Source organism: Fukomys damarensis, unplaced genomic scaffold (assembly GCF_012274545.1).
Source record: "Fukomys damarensis isolate Sample0158 unplaced genomic scaffold, DMR_v1.0_HiC HiC_scaffold_38, whole genome shotgun sequence".
Taxonomy (NCBI): Eukaryota; Metazoa; Chordata; class Mammalia; order Rodentia; family Bathyergidae; genus Fukomys; species Fukomys damarensis.
This window is the reverse complement of record NW_022900950.1, coordinates 54,924,641-54,943,913: the sequence shown is the minus strand read 5'-3', so window position 1 is coordinate 54,943,913 and position 19,273 is coordinate 54,924,641. Positions and strand designations below refer to the sequence as shown.

General features: G+C 43.7%; 1 protein-coding gene and 1 long non-coding RNA gene across 5 annotated transcripts; one reads left to right on the top strand and one right to left on the bottom strand.

The window, feature by feature from the left end:
• Positions 1 to 1,260: 1,260 nt before the first annotated feature.
• Positions 1,261 to 17,589, top strand: LOC104865449. 4 transcript variants are annotated; one of them, XM_033759892.1, is made up of 5 exons: positions 1,261 to 2,467; positions 10,785 to 10,934; positions 12,325 to 12,549; positions 14,919 to 15,508; positions 15,578 to 17,587. In XM_033759892.1, the coding sequence occupies exons 4-5, from the start codon at positions 15,077 to 15,079 to the stop codon at positions 17,147 to 17,149; spliced, it is 2,004 nt and encodes a 667-aa protein (XP_033615783.1). In that variant the 5' UTR covers positions 1,261 to 2,467; positions 10,785 to 10,934; positions 12,325 to 12,549; positions 14,919 to 15,076; the 3' UTR covers positions 17,150 to 17,587. The 4 variants fall into 4 exon arrangements, with proteins under 4 accessions (XP_033615783.1, XP_033615785.1, XP_033615782.1 ...); XM_033759894.1 differs by lacking the exons at positions 1,261 to 2,467; positions 10,785 to 10,934; positions 12,325 to 12,549 and adding an exon at positions 12,683 to 12,751 and having other exon boundaries at positions 15,578 to 15,784; positions 15,923 to 17,589; XM_033759891.1 differs by lacking the exons at positions 1,261 to 2,467; positions 10,785 to 10,934; positions 12,325 to 12,549 and adding an exon at positions 12,683 to 12,751.
• Positions 12,323 to 13,677, bottom strand: LOC104865450. Its single transcript, XR_004515673.1, has 3 exons — positions 13,600 to 13,677; positions 12,629 to 12,733; positions 12,323 to 12,404 (listed from the first exon to the last, which is right to left on the bottom strand). It is a non-coding gene; the product is annotated as an uncharacterized LOC104865450 (long non-coding RNA).
• Positions 17,590 to 19,273: the final 1,684 nt, after the last annotated feature.

Below are 19,273 nucleotides of genomic sequence, written 5' to 3'. Positions count from 1 at the left end.
TTTCCTACCTTCTTTTCTTTCTTTGCACCATGGATTGAACTCAGAACCTTGTACTTTGTGAGACAGGCACAGTGCCACTGAGCTAAATCCCTGCTCCACGTCCTTTTTTCTTCTATGTGATAGTTCTTGAAAAAAATCACGTTGAAAGTGCTTCCTCCCTAAATTGTCACAAACCTAATGACAAGACTGTTTCTGTTCAGATATTTTATAGAGGACTAATAAAATAGTCTTTATTAGACCTGAAAAATTATGGCCATTCTATCACCAATACTAATTGAATTATCTCAGCAATACTAACTGACATATGTAATATTTTTCTGTAAATATATGATAAAACTTACAAGACTTTAGTAGTGTTATGTTGTGCTCTTTCAAGTGCAGTTTTAGTCATTTAAAAATAAATTCTTGTGCTGAGTGTAGTGGTGCATGCCTATAATCCCTCATTATGCTTGTTATTTGACTCTAATTTTGTTTGCCTCTCAGCTCATATTTATCCTTCTTGCCTTGAGTGTTGTCAAGGTTTTCTCTGTGTCTCTTTTTTCTTTTTTGGTACCATGGAGCAAACTTGGGTCCTTGCATTTGTAAGGCAGGCAATGGCACCACTGAGCTAAATCCCAGCCCTTGGCAAAGTTTTCTTACTGAAGTAGATGGTGTACCAAGTTAATCTGGGACTGAATGGGATTTAGATGAATTCAGTGAGCTGGACTCTGGGTCAGTTTTATTAGGTAATTCTGGTTTTGAAAATATGAATAATCTAAAAACATCATTTTATTGATGTCAATAGTTGATTATAGTATCCCTCAACTATAAAACCAGATCCCAGCTTTATAACTTTAAGCTTTATATAAATCTTTTGTGTAGGACTAAAGTTTTCTGAAATTTTTAAAAGTCACTACATGTTCTTGATTGCCAGATTGAAAATATTTTTGTACTAAAGTTTAAAATTAAAGAACATAATTTAAAAATGTTGGCGACAGCAAAAATATGTTTCCTTTAAAATATTTTTCAAGGATTCGTATAAATGACTACTATGATATTTATATACCATGTTTGTGAGTTAGATAAGTTGTGTCTTTTTAGGTTTTGTTTGTCTTTTACTATAATGTAGGGGAAAGTCTAGAAATAGAGTAAAGGTGACAAAAATGACATTTTTAAATTACATAAAAATGATGTGTTTACCTCTTGAGAGTTTATTACATAATAGTTCTCATGAGATATATAAATGATAAGTAACCACATATTTATGTTCTATACATTTTCTCATGCCCAGTTAGAATTATATTCCTTAGTCTTTGTTTATAAGATGCTAATTCTTCTGCAATGTTTATTCTGTAGTGAAGGAATCCTAACATATCTTACACTCTGGCAGCGGACAGTAGTCTGAGATGGGTAACTGAATATTTGAGTGAAATATCATAAAATGGAAGTAGAAAAAGGGAAACCAAAAGGATGAGAAACAAAAAGTAATGTTTCCTTACTTTTAAAATAAAATACTTGCCCTAGTAGTATGTGTTTCTTCAAAAAGGCGAATATGGGGCCCGGGATTTAGCTCATTTACCTGCCTTTGAAGCGTAAGGTCCTGAGTTCGATCCCTGGCACCAAAAACCACAACCAAAAGTGAATGTGCTTTAGTGGCCTAAACCTAATTGTGTTTCATTTGATATCAGGGATGTTATAAGCACTGCTGATAACTTAGAAAGCTATTCCTCACTCATCTTACATTGTGGCCAACTTTTTCAACATCATTAAGTTCTTATTGCTCAGAGGTGAGATCTCCCTAAATTGCCCACGGGGGACTTAGACTTGGCAATCCTCATGCCTCAGCCTCTCATAGTTCTGGGATTATAGATGCACTACTAGGCTGGCCCATTCAATTTCTTGATAGCTTTATGTTCTCTGTGCTTTCGTGGTAGTGGAGATCAATCTGTAGGGTTGTATACTAGAGATGCACTATACCTCTGTTCTATATCCCTAGCCCAGCATTTTGTTGTTTAAATTTATGATGTGAGTGTGGTAGAAGCCACCTTACACTTCCGTCTTTTTTCCAACTTACCTCTCTGAGTCTAAACTAGCTTATGACCCATGTGGTAGCCATACAACCTGTGTGATAACTTGTGTGGTAATTCTGTGGTGTGATCACCCTATGGCCTGGGTGGCAAACTTCTCTTCAGAACCTCTTTTGAGAAACTTACAAAAAATGTTTTCTACAAAAAGATTTTCTTACCATAAAGGAAAACATTTTTATCACCATAGGATTAACATGTTTTTGTATGAAACTCTCCATGACATAAAAGACGAAACTTCTGACTGCTCTTCAGTTCAGCCTTCCGGCTCCATGTTTGTGGACTTTGTCCTCAGCACAGCTGTCTGTGGAGCTGCCACTGAAGCACCGCAACTGTCTGTGACCATCACTCTGGCGGCCTGGAACACCCCATGTGGTTCTCCAACTGTGTCCGCGTCCAGATCAGTGAGTTTGTGTTGTCCATTGCACACACACCCCACCTCTGCCCCCACAGAAGTTCTCAAGCCAAGCAGAAAAAAGATATGGCACTGTCTCTGCGGCCTCCAGCTTCCAGTTTATGCTGTGCGTCAGCTCCCCCTCATCTTGCTGTGACTGTAGAAAATGTTAGGAAACCACTGCATTTGCAAATTGTTCAACTCTGGGTCACTTTGGCAGATGCATGAGCTCCTTTTGGCTTCCCTGATCCCCAGGGTGGACTAACTTGGAGGGTCTTTGGGATTCTTTTGAGACTGGCTTCTGTACCTGTTCACCACAGTTTGGAGAAGGAAAATGTTTATCTCAACCAAACTATCTATCTGTGCAATTAAGTTGTACAGCTGATGTGTAAAAGACAATCTTCAGTTTTTCATTCTTAACCTTTGAGGGAAATCCTAGGCTAAATACTAATAATATTTTGGATTATAGTGACGTTTTCTTGGGGAAGAATTTTGTTTGTTCATTTGTTTTTGGGACAGGGCCTCACTAGGTAGTCGAGACTGACCTGGAACTCACTATGTAGCCCAGGCTGGTCTCAAACTCACAGTGATCCTCCTGCCTCAGCCTCCTCAGTGCTGGGATTACTGGTATGTACCACCACAGCGGGGTTGGGGAAGAATTTTGGTTTTGTGATGTATTTGTGAATTAGGGCATAGGTGTTAACTGTTACTTTATACCGTTGTAAGTGATTTGTATGTGGTTAGTTATAAATACAACTGGTTCTTCAACCAAGGTTTCCTGACTTTTTAATGTTTAGTAGTTATGTTAAATGTATATTAAAAAACAAAAACAAAACAAACTTTGCTCATTCAGTGAAAAAACTACTAGTGTTTAAACCAGTTTGACAAGAATTTTCCCTTGTCTCCATTTTCCAATTAGCATTTTTTTGGTCAGCTGTTCAATAAAAATGTCATTTGCAAGATTTCCATTTGTAAGATTTAGATGTTAATTTAATTATATTTTGGTCCCAGAGATCAAACTCGGGTCCTTGTACTTGTGAGGCAGGCGCTGAACCACTGAGCTAAATTCCCAACCCGATGTTAATACTTTGGATCTTTGTGCCTGTAGTCGAAAGAGCTCAAAGCACCCAAATTATTTTGTACCCTTTTAAATTCAAATGATAAGTGTTACTAGGGATCCCAACAGGATAAAATAGAATCTGAGTGAGCCATTAGCTTGTCTACATATAGATTAGAGATTGAAATTGTTATACCTCTTTTCCATCATTTTCAGTTGACTCTAGATTTTTGCTTTTGTACATGTATCTTGTTAAAGAATCTCAGAGAATTTACTGATCCCATTCTAGAGAAAAAGGTATATACAGTATTCAAAATTCATAATTTCAAGGATGTTTGATGCTGATGTTTATTGTACTCCAAAAGTAAAAGCATTTGTAACAGAGTCTCTCCTTCCTATACCCACTTATCTTCAACCCCTTTTCATCATTCCAGTGTAATTTAAAGGAGAATTCATTATAGCCAACATGATAAAGCAAGAAAGTGATAGAAGATAACATTACAGAAAATGTGGCAGTAGAAAAACTGCGAGGATAAGTTATTTCAGAAGCAATAAGGGGTGGGCGATGTAGCTCAGTGGTGGCGTGCCTGCCTGGCAAATGCGAGGTCCTGAGTTAGAACCCTAGTATGGGAAAAGAAAAATTAAAATTAAAAAACCAATAAGAGTATTCAATATATACAAACCAATTTTGTTTAAAGACATCCACAAGGTCAGGTGTGAGGGCCCATGACTGTAATCACAGCACTCAGGCTGGAACAGGAGAATTGACATGGGTTTGAGGCCAGCCAGAACTATGCATAGTGAGTTCAAGGCTAGCCTGAGCTACATAGCAAAACCTCTCAAAACACCAAAACCAAAACAAGCAAAAAGAGAAAAAGAAGCTAACTTCAGGAATAGCACACAGGCAGCAGATTATGCCAAATACAAGGGCTCCCATTTGTCATCTGTACTTACTTCCCTAAGCTCAGTTTCTCATACCATTCACCTTAATAATTCAACATGGTTTTCGGGGATCAAACTCGGGTTCTTGCACTTGCGAGACAAGCAGGGGCACCACTGAGCTAAATCCTGGCTTCAACATAGTTTAAGATGAAGGGAGGGTGTAGCAAACATATTGTATATCATTCATTCCCTTTGTATCTGAGACATTTTTCTCTTAAAGTAACCTAGTCAGTGGTGGATTTGCTTTCTTTAATGGAGTCAATCCTTTGGCTTCTGACCTGCAAAGTGAAAGTTGTTACGTCACACCACCATTTCTCAGTCAGAAATATTCTGTGGGGTAAACTCATTTTAGGAAATAGGCTAAATAGGACTTGAAAATGGCAGGCAAAATACTTCTCAAATCTTAAAAAAGAAAGCCAGGAGAATTAGTTGTAATCAAGAGAACCTCATTTTTTATCTTAATAGAATGTTTTATCACAATGGCACCCACCTGTAATCTAGGCATTCTGGGCAGCTGAGGCAGTAGGAGCTCAAGTTTGAGGCCAGCCTGGGTAACTTGGTGAGACCCTGTTTCAAAATAAAATATAGACAGGACTAGAGATACAGTTCAGCAATAGAGCACCGCTAAATTCAATGCCTAGTGTTGGGCACGGGAGGCGAGGGTGAGTTTTACCTATTGTAACTGAGAAATCCAGCACTGATACCTCAGGTACAGCCTAATCCAGAGTCTCAATGACTTTAGGGGTTTCTTTCTACAGAGAAATCTCATTAGACAATGTTTTCTCCTACTTTATGCTTTGATTAGACTACAGGTTGGTTAAGAAAGAAGTTTCTTATAGAAAAGTACAATGTTTTAAAGAAAGATGAGTTTGAGACATGTATAGCGAAATGGATACTCCTTGAGACTATACTCATAAATGAAATAAATTGGACACACATGTTTAAATACCATATTTGATCTGGTGTGAGAAAGCGAAAGTAAAAGTAAGGACTAAAATGTGTAATAGATAATTGGGAAATGGGAAGAAAATGTTCAAATGGGAAGGGGCATGAGGGAGAGGAAAACAGAAGCGATGAGAAAAATAAAGTAAAAAAAGAGGGAAAAACTGAAAACAGTTTTATGTAGGGAGGCAAGGGAACCTTGCGGGAGGGGAGGAAACAAAAAAAAAAGGAGCAGGATATATCATGTACAGGTACAAATTCCCTATAATGAGTGTTATTATGTATATCTAAAATATACCAATAAATGTTTTGCTAAAAGAAAAAAGAGAAGTCAAGCCAAAAAAAAAAAAAAAGAAAGAAAGAAAAGAAAAGTATAATATTATGCAAAGTAACCTCATTCCAGGCTTTTCTGTCTTCCTGGTACGCTGTCCTTAAGGTGTTGTTCTAATGGTGCAGCCTTGTTCAATTCCATGTGTGCATTGCAGCCACTAGAAAGGAGAATGGAAGGGCATGAGCTCGCCTTGCTAGGAAAATTGTGTTTATTATTTCTGGTGGCACAGAATTGGCCAGATCTTAAGCACATAGCCACATCTGAGTGCAAGAGTAATTGGGAGAAGTTGCTTTTATTCTGAGTCAATGAATGGTTAAAATTCAGGGGTTCATTTTTTCAGTGCTGGGGGCGCCAAACTCAGGACATCACACATGCTAGCAAGTGTTGTAGAACTAAGCCCCAACATTTTTATTTTGAGAAAGGATTTTACTCCATTGCTCCAGCTAGCCTTAACCTCAAAATCGTGCCCCAGCCAAGTAACTTCAATCTAAGACATGTACGAGGCTAGAGTCAAGGGTTCCTTCTTATAGAAGGGGAAGAAAAAGTATTAAGTAAGAACTAACTTTACTTCTGGCTTGTTTGCAGAGATGAGGGATCTTTGTGAAAATAAATGTTGTGTTTTTAAATGAGTATGGTTATTTGTAATGAAAATTATAATGACAAAAATTATAGCACAAGCTTGACAGGAGAAATTACTCAAAATGTTCTCTGGGACTTGGAGTTTTCACCAACATGCAAAAAATGATACTATATATGTATAGTAAGCCATGATTAAGCTGAAGTCAATGCAAGAACTGAGCAAGAAACTTAAGTTCTGCATAGAATATAGTGGTTTTTTTTGTTTTGTTTTGTTTTTTTGGTGTTGTTTTTGAGACAAGGTCTCCCTATCTAGTTCAAGCTGGCCTTGAACTTACTATATAGCCCAGGCTTGCCTTGAACTCGCAATCACCCTCCTCCCTCTGCCTCCTGAGTGCTGGTATTACAGACATGTACCCTCACACCCAGCTTAGACTATAGTGTCTAATGATTAGAGCTTCCACGGAGGGGGAGATAAGTAGATGACTTTCACACAGCACTATAAAGATAATTCAGAGACAGAAAATCCTAGAATCTTGCTAGGTATCCTTTATTCTAAGCAATTTCCAGTTTTCTTAACTATAAATTCTGATATATTTTAACAGAACCAATATTTAAGATAAAAGTATACTGGCACTGGTTTTACAGAACCAATTTTCAGTTCTCCTTTGTTTTATTTTTAGTTGTTGTCATTTTGTTTTTGTACTGGGGATGGAACTCGGGTCATTGTGCTTGCAAGGCAGGCAGCAGAACCACTGAGCTAAATCCTCGGTCCCCGGTGCTCCTTTCTTTTCACTTAGGAAGTTAAAAATTCCAAGACAGTATTTGCCATGATCTATGGTATCAGTACACACTTAGGTCTAAGAAACTTTGTTAAATCAAAATAAGATGAGGCTTCTTCACTTTTTCTTCAGCTGCTTTAGATGGGATTGATCATTACTTAGCATTCCCAAATTTATCCTTTGACCTAGGATGTGTGCCTTCAGACACAGGTGTGATGTCCACTGAAGTCATTCATAAAAAAATATGTATGGAGGAATTACTGGCATGATCAAAGGTGGACACAAGGAAAGTATCCACTAACAGCAACAAATGCATGCGGTGCTTTCCCTTCCCATTGTCCCTATGTTACCCAATCCTTTCCTAATAAATATTTAGGTTAGCTAAGCATGAATGATTTTTCATGATGTCAGTTTACAGCTGTTAACTGGAATTTATTTTAACACATGCTAAAGATGGAAAGGAAGATTACTTGACTACCTCAACGGGGTCAAACTGTTGCAACAGAGATACAGATTTATAGCTAAGGGGCAGAGTGAGAGGGTCAGTGAATGGAATTACTCAGATGAACTTGACCAGTTCTCAGAGGCAGGAAGGTGAAGAACTTAGACAGGATAGAGAATGCAGAATTGCAAGGGGGAAAAAAAGTGAGAACCAAGACCTGTCATGTAAAGGTACAAGATCCCAGTAATGAATGTAGTTGTACTGTATACCTCAAATGTACCAATAAACTCAATAAAAGAAAAAAAAAGGAATGCAGAATTGGATCAGATATCAAATACGGAGTGATACTCACTACACTGCCTTGACAAGCTTTGTGCTAGAGGCAAGCCTGCGTGCTGAGGGAAGAGGCCTTGTTGAGAAGAGGGCTCAGAGAAAAGTCCAGAGTTTGGACACTCCACAGCCAAGCTTTGTGGTAGTGTTACTGAACCAGGCTCGCTTCGTACCCTGAACAATCTGACAACTGAAGCGACAAGAGAGTTAATTCTTGAGGCTGCCTCATGTGGAAACAGAGCATGACTCCAATTTACCTCGCTGAGGATGGGGCGTTGGGATGTTTGTGAGGCAAGCTGGAGGGGAAGGCAGCTGGATCAAACTTTGTGTTCTGTGAACATCACAACCCCTTGTCAGAGGTGCTGTCTGCAGTTCACTAAAAACAACCAGTGAGGAGTAGGTGAGATCTAGGTTTATTCAGGAACTAAAAAGAGGTTGTTTTTCAGATTTTATCTTGGTTTACTTGTCATTGGGTTTCTGTGATTGGACGATTTCCTTCTGTTTGGCTGGAAGGTCTTAGATCACATAGTACTCTTTTTTTTTTTTTTTTTTTTTTTTTTTTTTTTTTTTTTTTGGTTTTTTGAAACAGGCTCTCACTTTGTGGTTCAGGCTGGCCCTGACTCACTACGTAGCCCAGGCTTGCCTCAAATTTGCAGCAATCCTCCTGCCTCTGTCTCTCAAGAGAATCCATCTTCTTATTCACCCAATATCTATTTGAAATCTTGCAGCTTTTTACTTTGTTTAGTATTCGTGAGATGCCCTTCCTGGACACTTTTCTTTTGGATTTTCTCATTGTCATTGTTTCCTCTTGTTGCTGTAGACATAAATGTTTTCATTATAATATTGTTCATACTTTAATCTTTCTTATTCCTCCACTGTATTAATTACCATTTAAAGAAAGATCAGATTTAATTTCTCTCCATTTCTTACTTTCAAACCTGGAATAGTACATAATCAAATGCATTTTTCAACTAGAAATAACATTAGCATGATCTAGTTTGTATTTGTACATGTGGTATTTTCAAAATTTGCATATAAAATTTAAATTTTTGATTAATACAAATTGTGGTAAATTACAAATAAATTCATCATGTGGAGTTGATGCCTATATATTAACACATTTTAATCCTTTACATTTATGATTTAAAGCCATATTTTGTACAAAGTCAAAATATTCTCAACAATTGGCTTTGGTGTTTCTCTTTGTTCTTTCACTTAGCTTTCTTGTCTGGCTCTTAAAAGAGGAATGCATAATGAGTTTTCTTCTTTTTACAAACACCTCTTACTATCTATGGGCTTTGGAATCAATGTCTTCTTTCAGTGTTTATCTTCCCAAAGAAAACTGTACATTCATTGGTAACATACTGGGAAATTCTCTTTCACATTAAGGACTTTAAGCTCCTTTTCAAAGGGTTTCTTAGGAGAGTAAATATCAATATGATGACAAATCAAGCTCTAGATCAAGGAGTGGTGAACTGTGGTCTGAGGAATTTCGCATCACCAGGCCCACCTATACACAATAAATTCTATAGTACACAGAACTCACCCAGCATCTCTGAGAAAAATTGGACTGCGCATATTGTCTAGAAGTATACCAGTCTTTATTGAGTTCTTAACCTTTCTATCAGCAATTGTTACTAATGCCAGAGAATGACGTAATAGAAAAAAAAACTCCTAAATATATACTTGGGCAATCATTTAAAATAATTCCTGGTGGGCATATGTACATGAACTTGATAATTTATTCCATATCCATATCTTTTATTCCATTTCCATATCCACTACTTACAAATATTTACAAAAAGATTTGGTTGGTATTCTTCACAATTCTGTGCTGTAATGTGGTATGTTAATTTTTATGCTGATGGAGAAAACAATGAAATCTCTCAATATCCATCTCAATTTCATAATAGAAGTTTAGTAAAGAACACCACACTTAGAATATCACATCATGTATCTCCAAGCACATATGAGTACGCATATAAACTTATAGCAAAATACATTATACCAGAATTGATTTTTCCAACAAATTCACAAAACTTACATTTAGCTGGATCGATGGCCAAAAAAAGGGGACTCAAACTGCTAAAATCAGAAATGCAGGAGAGAACATACCATCATTTATTTATGCATGAAAATTATTTCAGAGATTATGAATAATTGTATTTTAAGATTGTAGATAGCCTAGAAGAAATAGACAACCTCTAACAAATGTACAACCTACGAAGACAATAAAAAATGGCATTAAAAAGTCAAATACATCTCAACTCATAAGGACATTAACTCAATAATCAGGACCAGAGGTTTGGCTCACTGATTCTGCCGCCTGCCTCGCAAGCACAAGGGCCCGAGTTGGATCCCTGGTCCCAAAGATAAAAGAAAATTTATGGATCCTTGTACACTGTTAGTGACAATGCGCATCAATACAGCCATTATGGAAAAGAATATGAAAGTTTCTTAAAACACAGTTATTGAAACTGCCACAGGACCCAGTAAGCCCACTCTGTGTATTTATGTAAAGGAACTGAAACCACAGTCTAGAAAGATTTCTTCACACTCATGTTCATTGAAAGTTTATTCACTTCAGCCCAGGTGTAAAAATGGTCCGTGTCATTTAGAACGAAAGAAGAGATTTTACCATTGATCTATATATGATTAAAAGTATTCACATTATAAAACTCTTAGAATCTAAATGAGTGAACATATCAATATTTTTCCACAAGTTAACCAGAAGAGCTGTTCATTACCGATGGTTGGGCATCTCTCTCTCTCTGCCTCCTTCAGCCTGTCTGTCTCTCTACTTCTGACATAGATTCATTAGCATAGGGACGTGTGTAGATTTACATCATAGATGTGTCGTTCAGAAATTGAGATCCTTCATGCAGGCAGACATCCACACATCATGTATCTTTTTCACATTAACAGTTTCCTTGGCTACTTTCCCTATGAGGCCAGATGGAGCCACCCGAATAGCTGCATATCATTTTGTCATACACGTGGCCTATACACAGATGTTACGGAAGGTTCCAGATGCTGCCTCCTTCAACTACGGATGTGAACAATAGTCTTGAAAAGGTGTGTTGCTGTGTATGTGAGAAGAATCGCTAACATTAGCTCTGCAAGGAAAAGCAACGTAAATGTTTAAAAGCCTGAGGAGTGAGGCGTGGTGGCCCTGCCTGTAATCCCACCAGTAAGGAAGCTGAGGCAGGGGAACTGACCTTAGTTTGAGGCCAGGCTGGAGTACATAGTGAGATGCTGTCACCAATACCAAAAAAAACCAATACCAAAAGCAAAGCAAAACAAAGACTGTCAAATGAGGGCCTGAGATTTAGCTCAGTGGTTCTGCCACCTGTGTCGCAAGCGTAAGGTCTACAGTTCCATCCCTGATGCATAAAAAAACCAAAAGCACTCGGAGGAGCTGGCACACAGCTCTTTGAGAGAAGAACTTCCATAACCATGTCCTTCAGGGACCTACCAGGCCTGCTGCCTTCCATGTTCTTACCAGTTCTATTGGCGCCACACTTAAAACATATTAGTGTGAAGAGGACAGATGACATTTCAGTAATGTGTGCCTCTGTGCCCTGCAGATTGATCATTGTATAACTTTGCAGGCTGCGATGAAATTTCATTTTGCATTACAAAAGTGTCTTTTATCCTACTAAACCGATAGCTTCCTGAGTGTTCATTGTAGCCCTGGGATTTGATCCTCCAAGATGGTGTGGGTTCTAAAAAACATTTCTCATTGTGATTTGTCATTATAATTGTTCACATTGTTCTTGCTTTTGTTTTGCCTGCAAAGAGTCAGCCATTTCCCTGTGGTTTCTTATCACTGAAGTCATAGACTAGAAACCCCAAACCCTGCCCCAGGGCGAAAAAAAAAATATATATATATATAGATATCTATCTATCTATAGATAGGTATATATTATATTATATTCATTGTGGGGCTTTGCTTTCTACCTGTAAATTGTGGACTATATCCCCTTCTAACCTAAACTAAGATGAATCAGACCCCTCCAATCCTACGTGGCCAACGAGAAATCTCATTTCACAGATGTGAAAAAAATTGAGAATAGGTAAATCACAGGGAAAGAAAGGTGACCAGTAGCCAGGAGCTGGCCTAGGGCAGAGGTGAGGGACTGCATATGGGTACGGAAACCAGGAAGATGTTCTGGTACCGGACAGTTGTGGAAGTTGCACAGCACTGCAAGTGTACTTGATGCCACTGACCATCACAAAAAACTAACTCTGAAATTACATTTAAAATTAATATATTTACAGAGAACTGGGAATTAAAGATATGAGTAAATACAACAGGAAGTGCAACAGCCAGGGCGCAGAAGAGTGGGTATGTGTCAGGAGCTGGCCACAGGGGGCAGTCAGGAGGTGACACCCTCTGTGAAATGAGGGACCCCAGGTGTGGAACTGGTGGAGAAGTGGTTCCTGCAGCTGGTTCTCATTTCAGTGCTGCAGCTGGTGAGGAGGCTGAAGGTAGAGGCGGCACCGGCTCTGCAGGTGGTACTCGAGTTTGAGCCGCAGCTGGCCCTGCAGCGAGAAGAAGAGAAAACACCTACTGTCCATGTTCCTCCCACGAGGCAGCTCTGTCTGCCAGCCCATCCCAGGAAGTCTTCCCAGGTGCATCCACCCACGGACTACTTAGTCTCGGGCTGTTCCCGGGCCAACGGAGCAGGTGGGAGCCCTTACTGCATGCCCAGCCCCATCCTATCCCATGTACCCATGGGCCCATAGCCCGGTCCTATCACCCTTACTCTCTTCTTCAGCGGGCTTGGGGATGCTGCAGTGGAGCCAGTGGGCTGGGAGGTCCATCCTGGACGTGCATCTCTAGCCAGGAGTCGAGGAGGAAGGACACGGCCCTGGGAAAAGACAAATGGGTATCTTTTGATGCATGGTGTGAGCACCTCTCCCTTCTTCAGGGAAGCGTGGCACCCGTCGCTGTGCCTGTGCCTCCTGTTGCCATGTGGCCTCTGTTCAGAAAAGGGGAGGTGTCTGTGGTGGCATTGGCTTTGTGGGAACAGGGCACATGCTGCAAGCAGGTCTGAGAAGTGAGAGCTAAGGGAGAGAGGGTCCTCCCCAGCTCTCATTTTTTGGCTCTTTTCTCTGCCTAGTTCTCTGTCCTCTGGGTTCCTTTCCTCCATACTTGCTCGTGTCTCAGGAGGCCAGGAGACTGTCCCGTTCACCACTCTGTGAACATGATCTGCTTGCTCTTCTGTCTCAGGTGACTGTTTAGCCCCCTAGTGGCATAGAAGCCCCCTTGGTCGCTGGGTCATGGTCAGTGCCTAGATAAGGGTTTGCACATAGTGGGGCTTCATGCATATGCTGGGAAGAAAGACACACAGCAGCTTCCTCTAAGGTATCAGAGTGGGCCTGGTCCCTCTGCCATCCCCTAGGGTCTCCTGCGCTGTATGAACCCTGTGGAGTGAGTCTCTGATCTCCTTTACAACGAAGAGGATAGCTTTGCCCAAGTGCAGGATTCAGTGAGGGGGAGACAAAGCTTCCCTTTAGGGAAAGAAAATCATCAGTGAGAATAAGCACAGCCATTGCAGCAGATCTTCAACAGGACTAAGGTCAGGGCCAGCGCTTGCCTTGGAGACCCCACTTCCTCCTACAGTGACCCCATGGGCTTGGCCTATGAGCACTGCACTGTTCAGAGACACACACAGAGACAGAGGGAGGCACAGGGACATCCCCAGAACTCAGAGCTGCAGAGGGCAACACTTACCTTCCCATCATTCTGGCCTGTTGGGCATAGGTGCAGGCCCTGGTGGATCGCAGGAAGGAGGAACCGAGGAAGGGTTGGCTGCCTGGAAAAGCTGGCACCAGCTGCTCGGAGAGGGAGTGTGATGTGACCACCTGCACTCGCCAGACTTGGGCGAGGCTCCCAGCTGAGTGATTTTCAAGCTGTGGTGCAAGAGTGGAGTCAGTGGCCAAACCATGAGCCAACGGGAGGGTTGCAGGGTGAAGCTCCCCCAAACTGCATATTAGTTAGTGACTTTTGTCTCAACACAGACAGGAGAGCCTCAGCACAAATGTCGTTTTCCCAGTAAAAGGTTCAATTTCAGAAGGGACTTGGGAGACATATTAGCATGTCTGGGCCACTTTCATAGCCACAGAGAGGCGGTAACTGCCTGCCTAGAGGACATCAATCCGTGTTAGCCAAGACAGAGTCCCTTTGTAGAGGTGAGAACCCAGAAGCTTGTCTCGTTTCTTTGGGGGTGTGTCCTTAAGTGAAACACCCAGGATATTCCGTGGGGTGCCATTGAAATGGCCCCAGGAAGGAATCAAGTCTAGGTCCCCTAGCACGAAGACCTGTGGTCACAGTCACCACCTCTCCTCTGCAATGTGGTTCAAGTCAGAGACCCAGCTCCTGACCTGTTGGACCCACGGTATTGGTCTTTCACACAGCAAGTGACAGAGAAATGGACAGAATAGGAAGAAGTCCTGATGTGTTTGGTGAACACAGCTCTGGACATCTCATGATGAATAAGCATTGGAGAAGGAGTGGAAGGACAGTCAGGCCAGTGGCACACAGACACCAAGGTGCAGGAGTTAAAAGGATGTGAAGTTGGCAGAACACAAATCATCCCAAGAAGTACAGTGGCAGAGTATCAAAGTTCCTTCTCTCATGATCCCAAAAACATGTGGACAGTGACCTTGCCCCAGCGGGGGGCTAGGGAGAGAAGAATTTCACATGGGAGGACATGAAGCCCATATTTCTGTGGGGTTGCTGTCTACCCATGCCTGGAATGAGGTGTTGGCCCTGGTGTGCAGTCCCAGGGTGTTTGTGGTTCTTCTCCAAAGCCCCAGTGGGAGTCTCCTCTATTCCCACCCTGACCCATGGTGAGCTGGCACTTGTTGCATTGTAGAGCCTGAAAGTCTTGTGTAAGAAACTGGCATGAAAGCCTACAGTGATATGTAGATGTGTGTAGACAGTGTCCATTCGCCAGCAGCAGGCGTCAACACCTGCCAGCCCATCACTGGGGATGCTTATGACCCTGGAGACCTTTTGTATTCCATATCACACATGTACCTGTGTTACAGGATTCTACTCTGGTAGGAGAGGAAATGACTCTGGAGGCTGTGGAGTAACACTGTACCCTGGAGCTGCCCACCTGCCAGCCCTCTCCTGGGTGAGAATGTAACAGAACAGCAAGCACACAACATCCCAGCAGCTACTCCTGCCAGGAGGACTAACCCGTATGACCAAAGTCCTCCCACACCCAGAAAGAAGTGCTAGACTTGTGCAGGAAACTCACAGTGGTGCTGAGGCCAGGGTGGACATGAGTGGGGCTTCCTGGTGTTTCTTGGTGGCTGGTGGACAGGCCTCGAAAGACCTCGCCTGGGTTCCTTACTGTCTCTGCGCATGGCATTGCCAGCTCAGAGATCTCTTCTGGCCTTCTTTTGGCCTTCGATGGCCTAGAGACGAACTCTGGGAAGAACCCCTCAGGAATGACCTCTTTTGGGCCCGTAGGTGTTTGTTGGGGCTCCATGGCCAAGCCTGGGAAGATCTCTGGAAGAACTTCCCCTGGGCTTCCAGGTCTTTGTGGGTTTGTCATGCCCAGGCCCAGGAAAATGTCCTCTGGGAAGACCTCTCCTGGGCTCCTGTGTCTTTCTGGGTTTCTCATGCCCAGGCTTGGGAAAGTCTCCTCTGGGAAGACCTCTCCTGGGCTCCTGGGTCTTGGTTGGTATCTCATGCCCAGGCTCGGGAAAATCTCCTCTGGGAAGACCTCTCCTGGGCTCCTGTGTCTTTCTGGGTTTCTCATGCCCAGGCCCGGGAAAATGTCCTCTGGGAAGACCTCTCCTGGGCTCCTGGGTCTTGGTTGGTATCTCATGCCCAGGCTCGGGAAAATGTCCTCTGGGAAGACCTCACCTGGGCTCCTGTGTCTTTCTGGGTTTCTCATGCCCAGGCTCGGGAAAATCTCCTCTGGGAAGACCTCTCCTGGGCTCCTGTGTCTTTCTGGGTTTCTCATGCCCAGGCCCGGGAAAATGTCCTCTGGGAAGACCTCTCCTGGGCTCCTGGGTCTTGGTTGGTATCTCATGCCCAGGCTCGGGAAAATCTCCTCTGGGAAGACCTCTCCTGGGCTCCTGTGTCTTTCTGGGTTTCTCATGCCCAGGCCCGGGAAAATGTCCTCTGGGAAGACCTCTCCTGGGCTCCTGGGTCTTGGTTGGTATCTCATGCCCAGGCTCGGGAAAATCTCCTCTGGGAAGACCTCTCCTGGGCTCCTGTGTCTTTCTGGGTTTCTCATGCCCAGGCCCGGGAAAATGTCCTCTGGGAAGACCTCTCCTGGGCTCCTGGGTCTTGGTTGGTATCTCATGCCCAGGCTCGGGAAAATCTCCTCTGGGAAGACCTCTCCTGGGCTCCTGTGTCTTTCTGGGTTTCTCATGCCCAGGCCCGGGAAAATGTCCTCTGGGAAGACCTCTCCTGGGCTCCTGGGTCTTGGTTGGTATCTCATGCCCAGGCTCGGGAAAATCTCCTCTGGGAAGACCTCTCCTGGGCTCCTGTGTCTTTCTGGGTTTCTCATGCCCAGGCCCGGGAAAATGTCCTCTGGGAAGACCTCTCCTGGGCTCCTGGGTCTTGGTTGGTATCTCATGCCCAGGCTCGGGAAAATCTCCTCTGGGAAGACCTCTCCTGGGCTCCTGTGTCTTTCTGGGTTTCTCATGCCCAGGCCCGGGAAAATGTCCTCTGGGAAGACCTCTCCTGGGCTCCTGGGTCTTGGTTGGTATCTCATGCCCAGGCTCGGGAAAATCTCCTCTGGGAAGACCTCTCCTGGGCTCCTGTGTCTTTCTGGGTTTCTCATGCCCAGGCCCGGGAAAATGTCCTCTGGGAAGACCTCTCCTGGGCTCCTGGGTCTTGGTTGGTATCTCATGCCCAGGCTCGGGAAAATCTCCTCTGGGAAGACCTCACCTGGGCTCCTGTGTCTTTCTGGGTTTCTCATGCCCAGGCCCGGGAAAATGTCCTCTGGGAAGACCTCTCCTGGGCTCCTGGGTCTTGGTTGGTATCTCATGCCCAGGCTCGGGAAAATCTCCTCTGGGAAGACCTCACCTGGGCTCCTGTGTCTTTCTGGGTTTCTCATGCCCAGGCTCAGGAAAATCTCCTCTGGGAAGACCTCACCTGGGCTCCTGTGTCTTTCTGGGTTTCTCATGCCCAGGCTCGGGAAAATCTCCTCTGGGAAGACCTCTCCTGGGCTCCTGGGTCTTTGTGGGGGCCTAGTGGCTTGGCTAAGGCAAATCTCCCATGGGAAGACGACCTCTGGGCTCCTAGGTCTTTGTAGGCCACCCGTGGTGGTGCCGGGACAGATCTCCTGTGGGAAGATCTCCCGTTCTCTGGGAAGGCCCCTAGGTATTTGTGGATCTGATCTGACCAGGCCAGGAAAGATCTCCCGTGGGTAGCCCTCCCCCACTGTCCTCAGTGACTCTGGGCTACTGTTGCCTGGTCCGTCAGTTTCACACCTGGGGCCTCTTGCAGTTTCTGGGCTTCTGGTTGTCAGGCATGGGGAGACCTGCCCAGAGCTAGGTGGTATCTCTGAGCACTGGGTGGCTGGGCCTGGAGAGACCTGCCTTGGTCTCCTTGGTGTCTTTGTGTCCTGACGAATGGGGCCTAAGGAGACTTTTCTCGGGTTCCCCAGTGTTTCCCTGTGACTGGCATTCAGGCCTGAGGAGACCTGTCCTGGGATCTTTGCTGGATTTTGGTACCTGGTGCCAGATCCCTGGAAGATCTTCCCTAGCCCTTGGGGCCTTGTCCTGACGAATTGGGCCTAAGGAGACTTTTCTCGGGTTCCCCAGTGTTTCCCTGTGACTGGCATTCAGGCCTGAGGAGACCTGTCCTGGGATCTTTGCTGGATTTTGGTACCTGGTGCCAGATCCCTGGAAGATCTTCCCTAGGTCCCTTGGGGCCTTTTGGTGCTTAGAAGCTGGGTCTAAGGAGACCTCTTGGCACTTCAGTGTCTCAGGGTACTTCATGCCAGGGCCTGGGGAGACATTTCCTGGGCTTTCTGGGACCTTTCTGATTAGGGCAGGTGGGCCCAGGCTCCTTGGTGGCTCATGGCTCATGGTGGTCACCCCTGGGGAGATCTGGCCTGGGTTTTCCGTGATGATTGAGCGGCTCCTGCGGTGTGGCCTGAGATAACTGGGTGGAGTTAACCATTTTCTCAGTCTTTGAAAGAAGCTTTCTCTGCCTGAAGTCTTCTGGCTCTTGCCTCGAGAAGTTGAGAAGCAGTTCAGCATACTTGCTGTTCACCGTCTCTGGACAAGTGAGCTCAGGACGTATCCGTCACTCTATTGTGACTCGTGTTCATGAGGATTCCAAGTTCTTTTTGGACAGGTTGCCTAGGAAACAAGGTCATGTCTTGTGCCTACCACCAGAGCACTTCCTCTGAGGAGAAGACCTGATGGCCCAGCTTCATGTTCATAGTGAAATAAATCAGTGGCCCTTCCCTTAGTACTGTTACTGTTTTTATCCTAGGCATCTGTCTATCTAGGATGTACATTTGCAGTACTGAGCATTGAGCCCACTGTGCTCGTGCTGAATTCTATTACATCCCCAGGCTATCTTTTTTCCAGACACTCATTAAGGGTCTCACTAAATCATTTAATGGAGCCTGTTACCAGGTTTGGTGGCACACGCCTGGGATCTCAACACTGGGGAGGCTGAGGCAGGAAGTTCACCATGAGTTTGAGGTGACAGATGAGAGACACTGGCTCAGGAAAGAAAAGAAAGAAAAAGGAGACAAACCTTAATTGAGCATGATGGGCTCCATCTTTTGATTTTCCTGCCTCAGACCCCCAGAATGCTGGAATTACTGCCTGATTCAGTGTGCTACTGGGAAACAGCAAAAGAAAAACTAAACAAGTTTCTCTGATTTGAGGCCCTGGTGCCATTTTCACTTCTAAGGCACCATATATACAGAGAGACTTTGTATGTAGCAGGCCCAGTACTAAAGGGTCTTTTCCATGTGTTTTCTGAATGTGAGGTGCTGGCATTCACATGTAGAAAGCTGGGGAATGTCAGGATGCTTCTGTTATCTGGCTTGATCATATCATTGTCATTGAAATGGGCAGTGTGGAGACTGTCCAAAAATTTGCACAACAGTTTTGCTTCAGGGATAGAAATGTTGGTTTCAGATCATAACATCTTAGGTTGTGGTGGGTGGTCCATGGTAGGTTGTAGGTTTTTGAAGCATAGAAATGATTAATTATTCCTACTTAGCTATTAAACTCCATGGGAAAGTGTAGTATTCAGTACTGGAATATCAAGTGAGGTGGCATGGGCTGCAGACTGTAGGGCAGTAGTCTTTGTAGGTCATAGAAGGCATCATCCCAGTAGTGATGATGGACCCATACACACCTACATCACTTTGATACTTTCCTTGAGGCCACTTCAATGGCCCTATCCTCTC